This window comes from Pristiophorus japonicus, unplaced genomic scaffold, assembly GCF_044704955.1.
Source record: "Pristiophorus japonicus isolate sPriJap1 unplaced genomic scaffold, sPriJap1.hap1 HAP1_SCAFFOLD_659, whole genome shotgun sequence".
Classification (NCBI taxonomy): domain Eukaryota; kingdom Metazoa; phylum Chordata; class Chondrichthyes; family Pristiophoridae; genus Pristiophorus; species Pristiophorus japonicus.
In genome coordinates, this window is record NW_027254571.1 from 209,973 (window position 1) to 232,474 (window position 22,502).

The 22,502-nt window shown below is 49.7% G+C and overlaps 1 protein-coding gene across 1 annotated transcript in view; it reads left to right on the top strand.

Annotated features, from left to right (window-relative positions):
- The window catches only part of LOC139255888 (spectrin beta chain, non-erythrocytic 1-like), a gene marked incomplete at both ends in the record, with an annotated part of 232,208 nt that extends 209,922 nt beyond the window's left edge, over positions 1-22,286 (top strand). Inside the window, 3 exons of the mRNA XM_070874048.1 lie at positions 17,966-18,170; positions 21,715-22,089; positions 22,141-22,286. Of these exons, the coding sequence (XP_070730149.1) occupies positions 17,966-18,170; positions 21,715-22,089; positions 22,141-22,286 (726 nt within the window). The remainder of the gene's footprint in view (positions 1-17,965; positions 18,171-21,714; positions 22,090-22,140) is intronic.
- Between the last annotated feature and the right edge of the window lie 216 nt (positions 22,287-22,502).

Below are 22,502 nucleotides of genomic sequence, written 5' to 3' on the forward strand. Positions count from 1 at the left end.
TGGCTCAAATGAACAAAATGTTGAATCATTTTGGGTGAAGATTAGAGATAGTAAGGGGAAAAAGTCACTGGTGGGCGTAGTTTATAGGCCCCCAAATAATAACTTCACGGTGGGGCGGGCAATAATCAAGGGAATAATGGAGGCATGTGAAAAAGGAACGGCAGTAATCATGGGGGATTTTAACCTACATATCGATTGGTCAACTCAAATTGCACGGGGTAGCCTGGAGGAGGAATTCATAGAATGCAAACTGGATTGTTTCTGAGAACAGTATGTAACAGAACCTACAAGGGAGCAAGCTATCTTAGACCTGGTCCTGTGTAATGAGACAGGAATAATAAACGATCTCCTAGTAAAAGATCCTCTCGGAATGAGTGATCACAGTATGGTTGAATTTGTAATACAGATTGAGGGTGAGGAAGTAGTGTCTCAAACGAGCGTACTATGCTTAAACAAAGGGGACTACAGTGGGATGAGGGCAGAGTTGGCTAAAGTAGATTGGAAACACAGACTAAACGGTGGCACAATTGAGGAACAGTGGAGGACTTTTAAGGAGCTCTTTCATAGTGCTCAACAAAAATATATTCCAATGAAAAAGAAGGGCGGTAAGAGAAGGGATAACCAGCCATGGATAACCAGGGAAATTAAGGAGAGTATCAAATTAAAAACCAATGCGTATAAGGTGGCCAAGGTTAGTGGGAAAATAGAAGATTGGGAAAATTTTAAACGACAGCAAAGAATGACTAAGAAAGCAATAAAGAAAGGAAAGATAGATTACGAAGGTAAACTTGCGCAAAACATAAAAACGGATAAGTAAAAGCTTTTACAGATATATAAAACGGAAAAGAGTGACTGAAGTAAATGTTGGTCCCTTAGAAGATGGGAAGGGGGATTTAATAATGGGAAATGTGGAAATGGCTGAGACCTTAAACAATTATTTTGCTTCGGTCTTCACAGTGGAAGACACAGAAAACATGCCAGAAATTGCTGGTTACGGGAATGTGGGAAGGGAGGACCTTGAGACAATCACTATCACTAGGGGGGTAGTGCTGGACAGGCTAATGGGACTGAAGGTAGACAAGTCCCCTGGTCCTGATGAAATGCATCCCAGGGTATTAAAAGAGATGGTGGAAGTTATAGCAGATGCATTCGTTATAATCTACCAAAATTCTCTGGACTCTGGGGAGGTACCAGCGGATTGGAAAGCAGCTAATGTAACGCCTCTGTTTAAAAAAGGGGGCAGACAAAAGGCAGGTAACTATAGGCCGGTTAGTTTAACATCTGTAGTGGGGAAAATGCTTGAAACTATCATTAAGGAAGAAATAGCGGGACATCGAGATAGGAATAGTGCAATCAAGCAGACGCAACATGGATTCATGAAGGGGACATCATGTTTAACTAATTTACTGGAATTCTTTGAGGATATAACGAGCATGGTGGATAGAGGTGTACCGATGGATGTGGTGTATTTAGATTTCCAAAAGGCATTCGATAAGGTGCCACACAAAAGGTTACTGCAGAAGATAAAGGTACGCGGAGTCAGAGGAAATGTATTAGCATGGATAGAGAATTGGCTGGTTAACAAAAAGTAGAGAATCGGGATAAATGGGTCCTTTTCGGGTTGGAAATCGGTGGTTAGTGGTGTGCCACAGGGATCGGTGCTGGGACCACAACTGTTTACAATATACATAGATGACCTGGAAGAGGCGACAGAAAGTAGTGTAACAAAATTTGCAGATGACACAAAGATTAGTGGGAAAGCGGGTTGTGTAGAGGACAGAGAGAGGCTGCAAAGAGATTTAGATAGGTTAAGCGAATGGGCTAAGGTTTGGCAGATGGAATACAATGTCGGAAAATGTGAGGTCATCCACCTTGGGAAAAAAACAGTAAAAGGGAATACTATTTGAATGGGGAGAAATTACAACATGCTGCGGTGCAGAGGGACCTGGGGGTCCTTGTGCATGAATCCCAAAAAGTTAGTTTGCAGGTACAGCAGGTAATCAGGAAGGCGAGTGGAATGTTGGCCTTCATTGCGAGAGGGATGGAGTACAAAAGCAGGGAGGTCCTGCTGCAACTGTATAGGGTATTGGTGAGGCCGCACCTGGAGTACTGCGTGCAGTTTTGGTCGCCTTACCTAAGGAAGGATATATTAGCTTTGGAGGGGGTTCAGAGACGATTCACTAGGCTGATTCCGGAGATGAGGGGGTTACCTTATGATGATAGATTGAGTAGACTGGGTCTTTACTCGTTGGAGTTCAGAAGGATGAGGGGTGATCTTATAGAAACATTTAAAATAATGAAAGGGATAGACAAGATAGAGGCAGAGAGGTTGTTTCCACTGGTCGGGAAGACTAGAACTAGGGGGCACAGCCTCAAAATACGGGGGAGCCAATTTAAAACCGAGTTGAGAAGGAATTTCTTCTCCCAGAGGGTTGTGAATCTGTGGAATTCTCTGCCTAAGGAAGCAGTTGAGGCTAGCTCATTGAATGTATTCAAGTCACAGATAGATAGATTTTTATCCAATAAGGGAATTAAGGGTTTCGGGGAGAGGGCGGGTAAGTGGAGCTGAGTCCACGGCCAGATCAGCCATGATCTTGTTGAATGGCGGAGCAGGCTCGAGGGGCTAGATGGCCTACTCCTGTTCCTAATTCTTATGTTCTTATAGAGAGACACTGCGCCTATAGAGAAACACTGAGCCTATAGAGAGAGAGACATGGAGCTTATAGAGAGACACCAAGCCTATAGAGAGAGACACGGAGCCTGTAGAGATAGAGCTATTGAGAGACACTGAGCCTATAGAGAGAGGCACTTAGCCTTTCGAGTCACACTGAGCCTATAGAGAGAGATACAGCGTGTATGGAGAGACACTGAGCCCATAGAGAGACACTGAGCCCATAGAGAGTGACGCTGAGCCTATAGAGAGAGACACTGAGCCTATAGAGAGTGACACTGAGCCTATAGAGAGACACTGAGCCCATAAAGAGGCACTGAGCCCATAGAGAGGCACTGAGCCCATAGAGAGACACTGAGCCCATAGAGAGACACTGAGCCCATAGAGAGACACTGAGCCCATAGAGAGACACTGAGCCCATAGAGAGACACTGAGCCCATAGAGAGACACTGAGCCCATAGAGAGACACTGAGCCCATAGAGAGACACTGAGCCCATAGAGAGACACTGAGCCCATAGAGAGACACTGAGCCCATAGAGAGACACTGAGCCCATAGAGAGACACTGAGCCCATAGAGAGACACTGAGCCCATAGAGAGACACTGAGCCCATAGAGAGACACTGAGCCCATAGAGAGACACTGAGCCCATAGAGAGACACTGAGCCCATAGAGAGACACTGAGCCCATAGAGAGACACTGAGCCCATAGAGAGACACTGAGCCCATAGAGAGACACTGAGCCCATAGAGAGAGACACTGAGCCCATAGAGAGAGACACTGAGCCCATAGAGAGAGACACTGAGCCCATCGAGAGAGACACTGAGCCCATCGAGAGAGACACTGAGCCCATCGAGAGAGACACTGAGCCCATCGAGAGAGACACTGAGCCCATCGAGAGAGACACTGAGCCCATCGAGAGAGACACTGAGCCCATCGAGAGAGACACTGAGCCCATCGAGAGAGACACTGAGCCCATCGAGAGAGACACTGAGCCCATCGAGAGAGACACTGAGCCCATCGAGAGAGACACTGAGCCCATAGAGAGAGACGCAGAGAGTATAGAGAGATTCACTGCACCTATAGAGAGCGACACTGAACCTACAGAGAGACACTGAGCCTATAGAGAGACGCAGTGCCTATAGAGAGACACGGAGCCTATAGAGAAGGAGCCTGTAGAGAGACACTGAGCCTATAGAGAGACACTGAGTCTATAGAGAGAGAGACACTGAGCCTGGAGAGACAGACACTGAGCCTATGGAGAGAATCACTGAGCGTATAGAGAGAGGCACGGAACCTATAGAGAGACACTGAGACTACAGAGAGAGACACGGAGTTTATAGAGAGACACTGATCCTATAGAGAGACGCAGTGCCTATAGAGAGACACGGAGCCGAAAGAGATTGCCACAGCCGATAGAGACACTGCGCCTATAGAGAGAGATGCGGAGTCTATCGACAGACACTGAGCCTATAGACAGACACTGAGCCTATAGAGAGAGTAACTGAGCCTGTAGAGAGAGGCACTGAGCCTATAGAGAGAGATTGCGCATATAACGAGACACTGAGCCTATAGCGGAACCCAGCCTATAGCGAGAGACTCTGAGTCTATGGAGAGGAACACTGAGCCTCTATAGAGGAACACTGAGCCTATAGAGACACTGAGCCTATATAGAGAGAGACACTGAGCCTGTAGTCACTGACCCTATAGAGTGAGACATTGACGCTGTAGTCACCGATGCTATAGAGAGACACTGAGCCTATAGACACAGCCTATGGAGACACTGAACCTATAGAGAGAGAGAGACACTGAGCCTGTAGTCACTGAGCCTATAGAGTGAGACACTGACCCTGTAGTCACTGATCCTATAGACACTGCCTATAGAGACACAGAGTCCATAGAGAGACACTGAGCCTCTAGAGATTGACACAGTCTATAGAGACACTGAGCTTATAGAGAGACACATGGGACCGATAGAGAGAGACACTGAGCCTGTAGAGAGACACATGGAACCGATAGAGAGACACTGCGCCTAGAGAGAGAGAGAGAGAGAGAGAGACACTGAGCCTATAGAGTGAGACACTGACCCTGTAGTCACTGATCCTATAGACACTGCCTATAGAGACACTGAGCCTCAAGAGATTGACACAGTCTATAGAGACACTGAGCCTATAGAGAGACAAACGGAACCGATAGAGACACTGCGCCTAGAGAGAGAGAGAGACACTGAGTCGATAGAGTGAGACACTGAGCGTATAGAGAGACACTGAGCCCATAGAGAGACATGGAGCCTATAGAGAGAGATGCGTAGAGTATAGAGAGACACTGAGCTTATAGAGAGAGACACTGAGCTTATAGAGAGAGACACTGAGCCCATAGAGAGACACTGAGCCGATATAGAGGAACACTGAGCCTATAGTCACTGAGCCTATAGACACAGTCAATAGAGACACTGAGTCCATAGAGAGACACTGAGCCTATAGAGAGAGACACTGAGCCCATAGAGAGACACTGAGCCTATAGAGAGAAATGGAGCCTTTCGAGAGAGAGAGAGACTGAGCCCATAGAGAGTCACTGAGCCTATAAAGAAACACTGCGCCTAGAGAGAGACATGGAGCCGAAAGAGAGAGACGTGGAGAGTATAGAGACACTGAGCTTATATAGAGAGACACTGAGCCCATAGAGAGACACTGAGCCCATAGAGAGACACTGAGTCTATAGAAAGAAATGGAGCCTTTCGAGAGAGAGAGACTGAGCCCATAGAGAGTCACTAAGCCTATAGAGAGACACCGAGCCTATAGCCAGGCTGGGAGCCTATAGAGAGAGACGCGGAGAGTATAGAGAGACACTGCGCCTATAGAGAGAGACACTGCGCCTAAAGAGAGAGATACTGAACCTATAGAGAGACGCTGAGCCTATAGAGAGAGATGCAGAGCCTATAGACAGACAGGGAGCCTATAGAGAGACACTGAGCCTATTGAGACATTGAGCCTATAGAGACAGACATGGAGCCTATAGAGAGAGACACTGAGCCTATAGAGAGACACTGAGCCTATAGAGGGAGACGCGGAGCCTATAACGAGACACGGAGCCCATAGAGAAAGACACTGAGCCTATAGAGAGACACTGAGCCTCTCGAGACACACACTGAGCTCTTAGAGAGAGACGCAGCCTATAGAGACAGTGAGCCTATAGAGAGAGACACAGAGCTTATAGAGAGACACAGCGCCTATAGAGAGACACTGTGCCTATAGAGACACAGAGGCTATAGAATGACACTGCGCCTATAGAGAGAGATGCGGAGTCTATCGACAGACACTAAGCCTATAGAGAGACACTGAGCCTATAGAGAGAGAGACACCGCCTATAGAGAAAGTCACTGAGCCTATAGAGAAAGTCACTGAGCCTATAGAGAGAGTAACTGAGACTGTAGAGAGAGGCATGGAGCCTGTAGAGCGAGACACTGAGCCTATAGAGAGACACTGAGCCTATAGAGAGAGATTGCACCTATAACGAGACACTGAGCCTATAGCGGAACCCAGCCTATAGCGAGAGACTCTGAGTCTATGGAGAGGAACACTGAGCCTCTATAGAGGAACACTGAGCCTATAGAGACACTGAGCCTATGTCAAGGAACACTGAGCCTATAGTCACTTAGCCTATAGAGTGAGACACTGACCCTGTAGTCACTGAGCCTATAGGCACTGTCTATAGAGACACTGCGCCTATAGAGAAACACTGCGCCTAGAGAGAGACATGGAGCCTTTCGAGAGAGACGCGGAGAGTATAGAGACACTGAGCCTATAGAGAGAGACACTGAGCCCATAGAGAGACACTGAGCCTATAGAGAGACATGGAGCCTTTAGAGAGAGAGAGACTGAGCCCATAGAGAGTCACTGAGCCTATAGAGAGACACTGAGCCTATAGAGAGACACTGAGCCTATAGAGAGTCATTGAGCCTATAGAGAGACATGGAGAGTATAGAGAGACACTGAGCCTATAGAGAGACACTGAGCCTATAGCCAGACTGGGAGCCTATAGAGATACGCGGAGAGTATAGAGAGACACTGCGTCTATAGAGAGAGACACTGCGCCGAAAGAGAGAGATACTGAACCTATAGAGAGACACTGAGCCTGTAGAGAGAGATTGCGCCTATAACGAGACACTGAGCCTATAGCGGAATCCAGCCTATAGCGAGAGACTCTGAGTCTATGGAGAGGAACACTGAGCCTCTATAGAGGAACACTGAGCCTATAGAGACACTGAGCTTATATAGAGGAACACTGAGCCTATAGTCACTGAGCCTATAGAGTGAGACACTGACCCTGTAGTCACTGAGCCTATAGGCACAGTCTATAGAGACACTGCGCCTATAGAGAAACACTGAGCCCATAGAGAGACACTGAGCCTATAGAGAGACAAGGAACCTATAGAGAGAGACACGGAGAGTATAGAGAGAGACACGGAGAGTATAGAGAGACACTGAGCCTATAGAGAGACACTGAGCCAATAGCCAGACTGGGAGCCTATAGAGAGAGACGCGGAGAGTATAGAGAGACACTGCGCCTATAGAGAGAGACACTGCGCCGAAAGAGAGAGATACTGAACCTATAGAGAGACACGGAGCCTATAGAGAGAGATAAGGAGCCTATAGACAGACAGGGAGCCTATAGAGAGACATGGGGCCTATAGAGACAGAGCCTATGGAGAGGCACTGAGCCTATAGAGCAACACGGAGCTTATAGAGAGACATTGAGCGTATAGAGAGACACTGAGCCTATTGAGACATTGAGCCTATAGAGACAGACATGGAGCCTATAGAGAGAGACACTGAGCCTATAGAGGGAGACGCGGAGCCTATAACGAGACACGGAGCCCATAGAAAAAGAGCCTATAGAGAGACACTGAGTCTATAGAGAGACACTGGGCCTAAAGAGAGAGACACTGAGTCTATAACGAGACACTGAGCCCATAGAGAAAGACACTGAGCCTATAGAGAGACACTGAGCCTCTCGAGACACACACTGAGCTCTTAGAGAGAGACGCAGCCTATAGAGACAGTGAGCCTATAGAGAGAGACACAGAGCTTATAGAGAGACACAGCGCCTAACTGTACCTATAGAGACACAGAGGCTATAGAATGACACTGCGCCTATAGAGAGAGATGCGGAGTCTATCGACAGACACTAAGCCTATAGAGTGACACTGAGCCTATAGAGAGAGAGAGACACCGCCTATAGAGAAAGTCACTGAGCCTATAGAGAGAGTAATTGAGACTGTAGAGAGAGGCACGGAGCCTGTAGAGAGAGACACTGAGCCTATAGAGAGACACTGACCCTATAGAGAGAGATTGCGCCTATAACAAAATACTGAGCCTATAGCGGAACCCAGCCTATAGCAAGAGGCTCTGAGTCTATGGAGAGAAACACTGAGTCTCTATGGAGGAACACTGAGCCTATAGAGACACTGAGCCTATAGAGAGAGAGGCACTGAGCCTGTAGTCACTGACCCTATAGAGTGAGACATTGACCCTGTAGTCACCGAGCCTATAGAGAGACACTGAGCCTATAGACACAGCCTATGGAGACACTGAACCAATAGAGAGAGAGAGACACTGAGCCTGTAGTCACTGAGCCTAAAGAGTGAGACACTGACCCTGTAGTCACTGATCCTATAGACACTGCCTATAGAGACACTGAGTCCATAGAGAGACATTGAGCCTCTAGAGATTGGCACATTCTATAGAGACACTGAGCCTATAGAGAGACACACGGAACCGATAGAGAGACACTGAGCCTATAGAGAGAGAGAGACACTGAGCCTATAGAGTGAGACACTGAGCGTATAGAGAGACACTGAGCCCATAGAGAGACATGGAGCCTATAGAGAGACACACGGAACCGATAGAGAGACACTGCGCCTAGAGAGAGAGAGAGAGACACTAAGCCTATAGAGTGAGACACTGAGCGTATAGAGAGACACTGAGCCCATAGAGAGACATGGAGCCTATAGAGAGAGATGCGGAGAGTATAGAGAGAGACACTGAGCTTATAGAGAGAGACACTGAGCTTATAGAGAGACACACGGAACCGATAGAGAGACACTGAGCCTATAGAGAGACACACGGAACCGATAGAGAGACACTGCGCCTAGAGAGAGAGAGAGACACTGAGCCTATAGAGTGAGACACTGAGCGTATAGAGAGACACTGAGCCCATAGAGAGACATGGAGCCTATAGAGAGAGACGCGGAGAGTATAGAGAGAGACACTGAGCTTATAGAGAGAGACACTGAGCTTATAGAGAGACACTGAGCCTGTAGAGAGAGACACTGAGCCTATATAGAGGAACACTGAGCCGATATAGAGGAACATTGAGCCTATAGTCACTGAGCCTGTAGAGTGAGACACTGACCCTGTAGTCACTGAGCCTATAGACACAGTCTGTAGAGACCTGAGGCTATAGAGAGGCACTGAGTCTATAGAGAGACACTGCGCCTATAGAGAAACACTGCGCCTAGAGAGAGACACTGAGCCTATAGAGAGAGACACTGAGCCCATAGAGAGACACTGAGCCTATAGAGAGACATGGAGCCTTTAGAGAGAGAGTCACTGAGCCCATAGAGAGTCACTGAGCCTATAGAGAGAGACGCGGAGAGTATAGAGAGACATTGCACCTATAGAGAGAGAGAGACTGCGCCTATAGAGAGAGAGACTGCGCCTATTGAGAGACACTGCGTCTATAGAGAGACACAGCCTATAGAGACACTGAGCCTATAGAGAGAGACACTGAGCCTTTAGAGGGACACTGAGCCCATAGACATTGCGCCTTTAACAAGACACTGAGTCTATAGAGAGGAACACTGCACCTATAGAGAGAGACACTGAGCCTATAGAGAGACACTGAGCCGATAGAGAATCACTGAGCCTATAGAGCGAGACACTGACCCTGTAGTCACTGAACCTATGGAGAGACACTGAACCTATAGACACAGCCTATAGAGAGACACTGAGCCGATAGAGATTGACACAGCCTATAGAGACACTGAGCCTATAGAGATACACACGGAAGCGATAGAGAGACACTGAGTCTATAGAGAAACACTGAGCCAAAAGAGGGACATGGAGCCTATAGAGAGAGACGCGGAGAGTATAGAGAGACACTGAGCATAAAGAGAGAGACACGGAACCTATGGAGAGATACTGAACCGATAGAGATACACGGAGCCTATAGAGGGAGACACAGCCTATAGAGAGACACAGAGCCAAAAGAGAGAGATGCAGAGCCTTTAGAGACATAGAGGCTATAGAATAACACTGCGCCTATAGAGAGGGACACTGAGCCTATAGAGAGAGACACAGCGTATAGAGAAAGTCACTGAGCCTATAGAGAGACAGCCTATAGAAACATAGAAAATAGTTTCTATGGCTGATCATTCACCTCAGTACCCCTTTCCTGCTTTCTCTCCATACCCCTTGATCCCTTTAGCCGTAAGGGCCATATCGAGCTCCCTCTTGAATATATCCAATGAACTGGCATCAACAACTCTCTGCGGCAGGGAATTCCACAGGTTAACAACTCTGAGTGAAGAAGTTTCTCCTCATCTCAATCCGAAATGGCCTACCCCTTATCCTAAGACTATGTCTCCTGGTTCTGGACCTCCCCAACATCGGGAACGTTCTTCCCGCATCTAACCCATCCCTTCCCGTCAGAATCTTATACGTTTCTACGAGATAACCCTCTCATCCTTCTAAACTCCAGTGAATAAAGGCTCAGTTGATCCAGTCTCTCCTCATATGACAATCCAGCCATCCCTGGAATTAGTCTGGTGAACCTTTGCTGCACTCCCTCAATAGCAATAATGTCCTTCCTCAGATTAGTAGACCAAAACTGAACACAATATTCCAGGTGAGGCCTCACTAAGGCCCTGTACAACTGCAGTAAGACCTCCCTGCTCCTATACTCAAATACCCTAGCTATGAAGCCCAACATACCATTTGCCGCCTTCACCGCCTGCTGTACCTGCATGCCAACTTTCAGTGACTGATGAACCATGACACCCAGGTCTCGTTGTACCTCCCCTTTTCCTAATCTGCCACCATTTAGATAATATTCTGCCTTCGTGTTTTTGCCCCCAAAATGGATAACCTCACATTTATCCACATTATACCGCATCTGCCATGCATTTGCCCACTCACCTAACCTGTCCAACTCACCCCGCAGCCTCTTAGCATCCTCCTCACAGCTCACACTGCCACCCAGTTTAGTGTCATCTGCAAACTTGGAGATATTACATTCAATTCCTTCATCTAAATCGTTAATGTATATTGTAAAGAGCTGGAGTCCCAGCACTGAGCCCTGCGGCACTCCACTAGTCACTGCCTGCCATTCTGAAAACGATCCATTTATCTCGACTCTCTGCTTCCTTTCTGCCAACCAGTTCTCTATCCACGTCAGTACATTACCCCCAATACCATGTGCTTTAATTTTGCACACCAATCTCTTGTGCGGGACCTTGTCAAAAGCCTTTTGAAAGTCCAAATACACCACATCCACTGGTTCTCCCTTGTCCACTCTGCTAGTTACATCCTCAAAAAATTCCAGAAGATTCATCAAGCATGATTTCCCTTTCATAAATCCATGCTGACTTGGACCGATCCTGTCACTGATTTCCAAATGCACTGCTAGTTCATCTTTAATGATTGATTCCAACATTTTCCCCACTACTGATGTCAGGCTAACCGGTCTATAATTACCCGTTTTCTCTCTCCCTCCTTTTATAACAAGTGGTGTTACATTAGCTACCCTCCAGTCCATGGGAACTGATCCAGTGTCAATAGGCCGTTGGAAAATGATCACCAATGCATCTACTATTTCTAGGGCCACTTATTAAGTACTCTGGGATGCAGACTATCAGGCCCCGGGGATTTATCAGCCGTCGATCCCATCAATTTCCCCAACACAATTTCCCGCCTAATAAGGATATCCCTCAGTTCCTCCTTCTCACTAAACTCACTGTCCCCGAGTACATTCGGAAGGTTATTTGTGTCTTCCTTCGTGAAGACAGAACCAAAGTATTTGTTCAATTGGTCTGCCATTTCTTTGTTCCCCATTATAAATTCACCTGAATCTGACTGCAAGGGACCTACATTTGTCTTCACTAATCTTTTTCTCTTCACATATTTATAGAAGCTTTTGCAGTCAGTTTTTATGTTCCCTGCAAGCTTCCTCTCATACTCTATTTCCCCTTCTTAATTAAACCCTTTGTCCTCTTCTGTTGAAGTCTAAATTTCTCCCAGTCCTCAGGTTTGTTACTTTTTCTAGCCAATTTATATGCCTCTTCCTTGGTTTTAACACTCTCCTTAATTTCTCTTGTTAGCCACGGTTGAGCCACCTTCCCCGTTTTATTTTTATTCCAGGCAGAGATGTACAATTGCTGAAGTTCATCCATGTGATCTTTAAATGTCTGTCATTGCTAATCCACCATCAACCCTTTAAGTATCATTTGCCAGTCTATTCTAGCCAATTCATGCCTCATACCATCGAAGTTACCTTTCCTTAAGTTCAGGACCCTAATTTCCGAATTAACTGTGTCACTCTCCATCTTAATAAAGAATTCTACCATATTATGGTCACTCTTCCCCAAGGGGCCTCGCACAACAAGATTGCTAATTAATCCTCTCTCATTACACATCACCCAGTCTAGGATGGCCAGCTCTCTAGTTGGTTCCTCGACATATTGGTCAAGAAAACCATCCCTAATACACTCCAGGAAATCCTCCTCCACCGCATTGCTACCAGTTTGGTTAGCCCAATCAATATGTAGATTAAAGTCGCCCATGATAACTGCTGTACCTTTATTGCACACATCCCTTATTTCCTGTTTGATGCTGTCCCCAACCTCATTACTACTATTTGGTGGTCTGTACACAACTCCCACTAGCGTTTTCTGTCCTTTGGTATTCCATAGCTCCACCCATACCGATTCCACATCATCCAGGCTAATGTCCCTCCTTACTATTGCATTAATTTCATCTTTAACCAGCAACGCCACCCCACCTCCTTTTCCTTTCTGTCTATCCTTCCTAATTGTTGAATACCCCTGGATGTTGAGTTCCCAGCCTTGGTCACCCTGGAGCCATGTCCCCGTGATACCAGTTACATCGTATCCGTTAACTGCTATCTGTGCAGTTAATTCATCCACCTTATTCCGAATACTCCTCGCATTGAGGTACAGAGACTTCAGGCTTGTCTTTTTAACACACTTTGCCCCTTTAGAATTTTGCTGTAATGTGGCCCTTTTGCTTTTTGCCTTAGGTTTCTCTGCCCTCCACTTTTACTATTCTCGTTTCTGTCTTTTGCTTCTGCCTCCATTTTATTTCCCTCTGTCTCCTTGCATAGGTTCCCATCCCCCTGCCATGTTAGTTTAACTCCTCCCCAACAGCACTTGCAAACACTCCCCCTAAGACATTGGTTCCGGTCCTGCCCAGGTGCAGACTGTCCGGTTTGTATTGGTCCCTCTTCCCCCAGAACCGGTTCCAATGTCCCAGGAATTTGAATCCCTCCCTTTTGCACCACTCCTCAAGCAACGTATTCATCTGCGCTATCCTGCGATTCCTACTCTGACTAGCACGTGGCACTGGTAGCAATCCTGAGATTACTACTTTTGAGGTCCTACTTTTTAATTTAGCTCCTAGCTCCCTAAATTCATCTCGTAGGACCTCATCCCAATTTTTACCTATATCATTGGTACCTATGTGCACCACGACAACTGGCTGTTCACCCTCCCTTTTCAGAATGCCCTGCACCCGCTCTGAGACATCCTTAACCCTTGCACCAGGGAGGCAACATACCATCCTGGAGTCTCGGTTGCAGCCGCAGAAACGCCTATCTATTCCCCTTACAATAGAATCCCCTACCACTATCGCTCTCCCACTCTTTTTCCTGTCCTCCTGTGCAGCAGAGCCACCCACAGTGCCATGAACTTGGCTGCTGCTGCCCTCCCCTGATGAGTCATCCCCCTCAACAGTACCCAAAGCGGTGTATCTGTTTTGCAGGTGGATGACCGCAGGGGACCCCTGCACTACCTTCCTTCCACTGCTCTTCCTGTTGGTCTTCCACTCCCTATCTGGCTGGGTACCCTTTACCTGCAGTGAGACCAACTCGCTAAACGTGCTATTCACATCATTCTCAGCATCGTGGATGCTCCAGAGTGAATCCACCCGTAGCTCCAGTGCCGCAATGCGGTCTGTCAGGAGCTGCAGGCGGATACACTTCCCGCACACATAGTCGTCAGGGACACCGGAAGTGTCCCTGACTTCCCACATCGTACAGGAGGAGCATAACATGTGTCCGAGCTCTCCTGCCATGACTTAACCCTTACATTAACTTAATTTGGCAACAGCAAGGTTACTTACTGATAAAGAAAAGAAAAAGAAAAACTACTCACCAATCACCAGCCAATCACTTACCCCCTTGGCTGTGACGTCACCTTTCGATTTCTTTCTACTTCTTTTTTGCCTTCTCCCTGTAGCTGTACCGGCCCCGCCTCCTCGATCTCCCGCTCCGCCTCGCCGACCCCTCCTCGATCTCCCGCTCCGCCTCTCCGACCCCTCCTCGATCTCCCGCTCCGCCTCTCCGACCCCTTCTCGATCTCCCGTTCCGCCTCCTCGATTTCCCGCTCCGTCTCTCCGACCCCTCCTCGATCTCCCGCTCCGCCTCCTCGATCTCCCGCTCCGTCTCTCCGACCCCTCCTCGATCTCCCGCTCCGCCTCCTCGATCTCCCGCTCCGTCTCTCCGACCCCTCCTCGACCTCCCGCTCCGTCTCTCCGACCCCTCCTCGACCTCCCGCTCCACCTCTCCGACCCCTCCTCGATCTCCCGCTCCGTCTCTCCGACCCCTCCTCGATCTCCCGCTCCGCCTCCTCGATCTCCCGCTCCACCTCTCCGACCCCTCCTCGACCTCCCGCTCCGCCTCCTCGGTCTCCCGCTCCCCCTCCTCGATCTCCCGCTCCACCTCTCCGACCCCTCCTCGATCTCCCGCTCCGCCTCCTCGATCTCCCGCTCCGTCTCTCCGACCCCTCCTCGATCTCCCGCTCCGCCTCTCCGACCCCTCCTCGATCTCCCGCTCCACCTCTCCGACCCCTCCTCGATCTCCCGCTCCGCCTCTCCGACCCCTCCTCGACCTCCCGCTCCGCCTCTCCGACGCCTCACCAACATCCCGCTCCGCCTCCGACGATGCTATAGAGAGACACGGAGCCTATAGAGAGACATGGAGCCTTTCGAGAGACACGTAGCCTATAGAGACACAGCTTATAGAGACACATTGCGCCTATAGAGGGACACTGAGCCTATAGTGGGACACAGCCTATCGCGAGAGACACGTAGAAACATAGAAAATAGGTGCAGGAGTAGGCCATTCGGCCCTTCGAGCCTGCACCACCATTCAATAAGATCATGGCTGATCATTCACCTCAGTACCCCTTTCCTGCTTTCTCTCCATACCCCTTGATCCCTTTAGCCGTAAGGGCCATATCTAACTCCCTCTTGAATATATCCAATGAACTGGCATCAACAACTCTCTGCGGCAGGTAATTCCACAGGTTAACAACTCTGAGTGAAGAAGTTTCTCCTCATCTCAGTCCTAAATGGCCTACCCCTTATCCTAAGACTGTGTCCCCTGGTTCTGGACTTCCCCAACATCGGGAACATTCTTCCTGCATCTAACCTGTCCAATCCCGTCAGAATTTTATATGTTTCTATGAGATCCCCTCTCATTCTTCTAAACTCCAGTGAATACAGGCCCAGTCGATCCAATCTCTCCTCATATGTCAGTCCTGCCATCCCGGGAATCAGTCTGGTGAACCTACGCTGCACTCTCTCAATAGCAAGAACGTCCTTCCCCAGATTAGGAGACCAAAACTGAACATAATACTCCAGGTGAGTCCTCACTAATGGCCCTGTACATTTGCAGTAAGACCTCCCTGCTCCTATACTCAAATCCCCTCGCTATGAAGGCCAACATGCCATTTGCCTTCTTCACTGCCTGCTGTACCTGCATGCCAAATTTCAATGACTGATGTACCATGACACTCAGGTCTCGTTGCACCTCCCCTTTTACTAATCAGTCGCCATTCAGATAATATTCTGCCTTCGTGTTTTTCCCCCCAAAGTGGATAACCTCACATTTATTCACATTATACTGCATCTGCCATGCGTTTGCCCACTCACCTAACCTATCCAAGTCACCCTGCAGCCTCTCAGCATCCTCCTCACAGCTCACACCACCACCCAGCTTAGTGTCATCTGCAAACTTGGAGATATTACACTCAATTCCTTCATCTAAATCGTTAATGTATATTGTAAAGAGCTGGGGTCCCAGCACTGAGCCCTGCGGCACTCCACTAGTCACTGCCTGCCATTCTGAAAAGGACCCGCTTATCCCGACTCTCTGCTTCCTGTCTGCCAACCAGTTCTCTATCCACGTCAATACATCACCCCCAATACCATGTGCTTTAATTTTGCACTCCAGTCTCTTGTTTGGGACCATGTCAAAAGCCTTTTGAAAGTCCAAATATACCACATCCACTGGTTCTCCCTTGTCCACTCTACCAGTTACATCCTCAAAAAATTCTAGAAGATTTGTCAAGCAGGATTTCCCTTTCATAAATCCATGCTGACTTGGACCGATCCTGTCACTGCTTTCCAAATGCGCTGCTATTACATCTTTAATAATTGATTCCAACATTTTCCCCACTACTGATGTCAGGCTAACCGGTCTATAATTACCCATTTTCTCTCTCCCTCCTTTCTTAAAAAGTGGTGTTACATTAGCTACCCTCCAGTCCATAGGAACTGATCCAGAGTCGATAGACTGTTGGAAAATGATCACCAATGCATCCACTATTTCTCGGGCTACTTCCTTAAGTAGTCGGAGATGCAGACTATCAGGCCCCGGGGATTTATCGACCTTCAATCCCATCAATTTCTCGAACACAATTTCCCGCCTAATAAGGATTTCCTTCAGTTACTCCTCCTCACTAGACACTCGGTCCCCCAGTATTTTCAGAAGGTTATCTGTGTCTTCCTTCGTGAAGACAGAACCAAAGTTTTTGTTTAACTGGTCTGCCATTTCTTTGTTCCCCATTATAAATTCACCTGAATCTGACTGCAAGGGACCTATGTTTGTTTTCACTAATCTTTTTCTCTTCACATGTCTATAGAAGCGTTTGCATTCAGTTTTTATGTTCCCAGCAAGCTTCCTCTCATACTCTATTTTCCCCCTCCCAATTAAACACTTTGTCCTCCTCTGCTGTATTACAAAATTCTCCTGTCTCAGGTTTGCTGCTTTTTCTGACCAATTTATATGCCTCTTCCTTGGTTTCAACACTTTCCTTAATTTCCCTTGTTGAGCCACCTTCCCCGTTTTATTTTTACTCCAGGCAAGGATGTACAATTGTTGAAGTTCATCCATGTGTTCTTTAAATGTTTGCCTATAAAGGGAGCCACTGAGCCTATTGAGAGACACTGAACCTATAGAGAGATGCTGAGCCCTTAGAGAGACACAGAGCCTATAGAGAGAGACGTGGAGCGTATAGCGAGACACGGAGCCTATAGAGAGACACTGCGCCTATAGAGAGAGACACTGAGCTTATAGAGAGAGAGGGACACTGAACCTATCAAAAGAGACACTGAACCTATAGAGTGACACTGAGCCTATAGAGAGACACTGAGCCTATAGAGAGACACTGAGCCTATAGAGAGACACTGAGCCTATAGAGAGAGAGAGACACTGAACCTATCGAAAGAGACACTGAACCGATAGAGTGACACTGAGCGTCTTGAGAGACACAACCTATAGAGTGTCACTGAGCCTATAGAGAGAGACACTGAGCCTATAGAGAGAGACACGGAGCCTATAGAGAGAGACACTGAGCCTATAGAGAGAGACACGGAGCCTATAGAGAGACACTGAGCCTATAGTCACTCAGCCTATATAGAGAGACGCGGAGCCCATAGACATAGACACTGTGCCTATAGAGAAACACAGCGTATAGAGAGAGACACTGAGCCTAGAGAGAGCCAATGGGCGGCACAGTCTGATGGGCTGAATGGCCTCCCTCTGTGCAGGAATGCCCTGTGGTGGGTGCTGCTGGTGTTGGGTATAATCCGCGTCCCGAGACTCAATGCCACCCGATGAGGAACTGGTTAAGCGGTTACTGATTGCCGTGCAGGGCCTGGAGCTGCACATTGACGTGTCCCTGAGTGGCTGTGGGGCTAATCGTATGTTTCTGGCGCAGTGAGCAGATCAGCAAGCAACAATCTCAGATGGACCGTTTGTACGTGAGCCTGAAGGACCTCGCCGAGGAGCGGAAAGGCAAGCTCGAGCAACATTACTGGCTCTTCCAGCTCAACCGGGAGGTTGACGAACTGGAGCAGTGGATCGCACAACGAGAGGTTGTAGCGGGGTCGCCAGAACTGGGACAGGACTATGAGCACGTGACAGTAAGTGAGGACCCCACTGATGTCAGCCATTGGATTGTGGAGTTGTGAGTCTGATATTAATGGGTGGGAGGGGGTTACGGGGGAGGGAGTGCTTAAACCCTAAAAAATGCAAAACGGGACCCCCCCCCACTCGATGCGTACGTGTCAGCCGCTATTTCCAAGGGGTTTTCAGGTGTCCCGCTCTCACCAGACGGGATGCTTCATTCACACAGTTAGATCGGGGCAATGGGGAGCTGCATTTAAATATAACCCCGGCCGGCAGGGCAGTGGGCACAAGGGACATGCCTTTCCCAGCACAGCTCATGGGCCGGGAGGTGTGAGAGCCCCTGTGGCCCTCCCATCGCCCCCCGCACCTCTCCACCCTCACCCCCCCTCCACACCCCAGGTCTCTCAGTGAAACGTTCAGCCTTTCCCCTGTTAGTCACAGACATCCCCCAGCCCCGATGCCTCACTCCCCCTCCGCTCCACCCCCCACACTCACATCCCGCCCCCCCCCCCCCCCCCGCAGATCCAATCTCTCACCCCCCCAATCTCAACGATCTCACCCCCACCCCCGAACTCTCTCCCCAGCCCTGATCTCTCTTCCCGCGATCCCGCCTCACCTCCCCCGGCCCCGATCCCTGTCAGCCCCCACTCCAGCCCCAATATCTTACCCCTCTCCACCCCCCCCCTCGCCCCGATCCCTGTCAGCCCCCACTCCAGCCCCAATATCTTACCCCTCTCCACCCCCCCCCTCGCCCCGATCCCTGTCAGCCCCCACTCCAGCCCCAATATCTTACCCCTCTCCACCCCCCCCCTCGCCCCGATCCCTGTCAGCCCCCACTCCAGCCCCAATATCTTACCCCTCTCCACCGCCCCCCTCGCCCCGATCCCTGTCAGCCCCCACTCCAGCCCCAATATCTTACCCCTCTCCACCCCCCCCCTCGCCCCGATCCCTGTCAGCCCCCACTCCAGCCCCAATATCTTACCCCTCTCCACCCCCCCCCCTCGCCCCGATCCCTGTCAGCCCCCACTCCAGCCCCAATATCTTACCCCTCTCCACCCCCCCCCCCCTCGCCCCGATCCCTGTCAGCACCCCCACACCAGTCCCGATCTCTCTTCCCTGCCCAACCCCGATCCCTCTCAGCAAACCTCCCCCGCCCCTGTCCCCCCCAGCCCCAATATGTCCCCCTCCCCGCCCCGATCCCTGGCAGCCCCAACACCAGCCCCAATATCCCCCCCCCCTCCCCCCGCCCCGATCCCTCTCAGCCCACCCCCCCCCACCCTAGCCCCGATATTTACCCCCACCCTTCTCGCCTCCCGCTGATTATTGGGCCGGATGTGTCCCAGGGGCTGAAGGGCTCCTTGTATCTGGGCCGACTTCTCCCGTCTCTTGTCCCATTGAGAGAGGAGCATGGGAAATACAGCATGAAGGATTACCGCCAATGGCCCGTCACATTGAATGCTCTCGGTGCAGCCAATCTTCGGGTTGATTGGTGCTGGGGTGATAATCAGGCCTGCAGTGCGGACCCCGGGGGTCGAGAGCTTGCCCACAGTGCACAGCCTGCTCTCGTACACGGAGATGCAGATCATAGTGTGGGACCCCCAGTTTGACTGGCAGCTAGCGGGCACTGCAGGCCGGGGCTCGGGGCTTGGGGTTTGGAATCCCGCAAGGGCAGCAAGGTAATCTGTGACCAAGGGTGAGCAAAAGAGCATTTGTGTACGGGGTTCCCAAAGGGCTTCCCCTTGGTCAGCAGCACTCACGGTCTGTGGGTCTTAGGGTCTGTGGGGAGAGTGGGTCTGTGGGTCTGTGGGGAGAGTGGGTCTGTGGGGAGAGTGGGTCTGTGGGGAGAGTGGGTCTGTGGGGAGAGTGGGTCTGTGGGGAGAGTGGGTCTGTGGGGAGAGTGGGGAGAGTGGGTCTGTGGGGAGAGTGGGTCTGTGAGGCCTGACATTCAGGCCTCAGTATACTCAGTGCTGAACTACTGTGCGAGCAGAGGTTGGGAGAAATGTTGAGCCAGCACATTTTCCCAGATGGTCCCTTCAATGTGGTGTGTCGGGTGCGTGGATCTGGATTTGCTGGGACCTGTCTGACACGGGCACGGAGGCAGCTGTGTGTGGTTGGGTGAAGAATGTAAAGCAGTGTGCACTCTTGAGACTGCTGTTTTAACGTCACTGACTGAACTTTGATCAGCACAGCTACTGAATTCTTTCCCAGCTGCTCTCCTTTGGTGCTGACCTCCCAAGGTATCACAGAATCTTACTGCACAGAAGGAGGCCATTCGGCCCATCGTGCCTATGCCGGCTCTTTCAAAGAGCAGTCCAGTTAGTTCCACTCCCCCGCTCTTTCCCCGTAGCCCTGTAATTTTCCCCCTTCAAGTATTTACCAAATTTCCTTTTGAAAATGACCATCGAATCTGCTGCCCCCACTCTTTGAGGCAGAGCATTCCAGGTCGCTAAAACACTGGTTAGGCCACAGCTGGAGTACTGCGTGCAGTTCTGGTCACCACGTTACAGGAAAGATGTGATTGCACTGGAGAGGGTGCGGAGGAGATTTATCAGGATGTTGCCTGGACGGGAGAATTTTAACTATGAGGAAAGATTGGAGATGCTGGGTCTGTTTTCTTTGGAACAGAGGAGGCTGAGGGGAGACCTGATTGAGGTGTATAAAATTATGAGGGGCCTGGATAGAGTGGATAGGAAGGACCTGTTTCCCTGGGCAGAGGGGTCAACAACCAGGGGGCATGGATTTAAAGTAATTGGTGGGATGTTTAGAGGAGATATGAGGGGAAATTTCTTCACCCAGAGGATGGTGGGGGTCTGGAACTCACTGCCTGAAAGGACCAAGAGCTGGAAAGTGGGATTAGGCCGGATAGCTCTTGGTCGGCCGGCACGGACACGATGGGCCGAAATGGCCTCCTTCCGTGCTGCAAATTTCTCTGATTCTATGATCACAACACACTGTTCAAAGTAAGATTCTCCTCGTGTCGCCTCTGGTTTTTTTGCCAGTTATCTGAGCTCTGTGTGCTCTGACTACCCACTCTCCGGCCACTGGCAGCAATTTCTCTTCATTTATTCTGTAAAAAACCTCATGATTTTAAACCCCTCTATCAAATCTCCCCTTAACCTTCTATGCTGTCAGGAGAAATCCTCCCAGCTTACCCAGCCCCTCCACATAACTGAATTCCCTCATCCCTGGCACCGGTCTAGTCAATCTCCTCTGCACCCTCTCAAGGCCGTGACAGACTTCCTCAAATGTAGTGCCCAGAACTCAACGCAATGTTCCAGCTGGGCCCAACCAGTGAGTTATAAAGGTTTAGCGTGAAAGTCGGGATCGGACCCGTCACACAGGATTTTTTTCCGTGCGGGACGGCAGATGGGGATCAGACTGTGAAGCAGGAGGGAGTTCTGGTCAGTTGATGCCTTCGAGTCAGGATCAGTACCTGAGGAAGGGATTGAGTGTTGGAGGGATGTTGATCGATTGCTTTCTGGTAATTACCTGGTAATTGAAGGCAGTGTTTTCTGGGACTGACTGTGGAATCAGGAATTCTCTGATTGCTTCCCTCAGCTACTGCTGGACAAGTTCACGGAGTTTGCTCACGAGACAGGGGTGATTGGGCAGGAGCGGGTCAACACCATCAATCAGATGGTGGACGAGCTGATTGATTACGGCCACACAGACGCAGCCACCATCGCGGAGTGGAAGGATGGTGTCGGTGAAGCCTGGGCAGATCTGCTGGAACTGATAGAGACTCGAGCTCAGATGTTGTCAGCCTCCCAGGAACTGCACAAGTTCTTCACTGACTGTAAGGAGGTGGTTGTCCACATTGAGGAGAAACACAAACAGCTCCCGAACGTTGCCGTCGGCGATTCCAGCAGCACCTTTACTCTGCAACGAATGCTGAGTTCATTCGAACACGATATCCAGGTGCTGGTCACACAGGTATTTCTTCACTTATCTGTCATTGACCTTCTGCTTTCCTTGTCCTTGCAGTGCGAGTGTTGTCGGGCGCAAGATCTCGGGCCACCCGCTCAGTCACAGGCAACCGCCTCGTTTAAACCGGAGTTTGGAGTTTGCTCTGACATTGGTCAAGTGGTGGTCCCTCGGACATTGGTCAAGGATAGGGCCTTCAGACATTGGTAAAGGGTGGGGCCCTTGGATATTGGTCAAGGGTGGTCCCCTTGGATATTGGTCAAGTTGTGGGCCCTCGGTCATTGGTCCAGGGTTGGCCGCTCGGACATTGGTCAAGGGTGGGGCCTTCAGACATTGGTCAATGGGTGGGTCCCTCAGACATTGGTCAAGGGGTTGGCCGCACGAACATTGGTCAATAGGTGGGCCCCTCCGACATTGGTCAA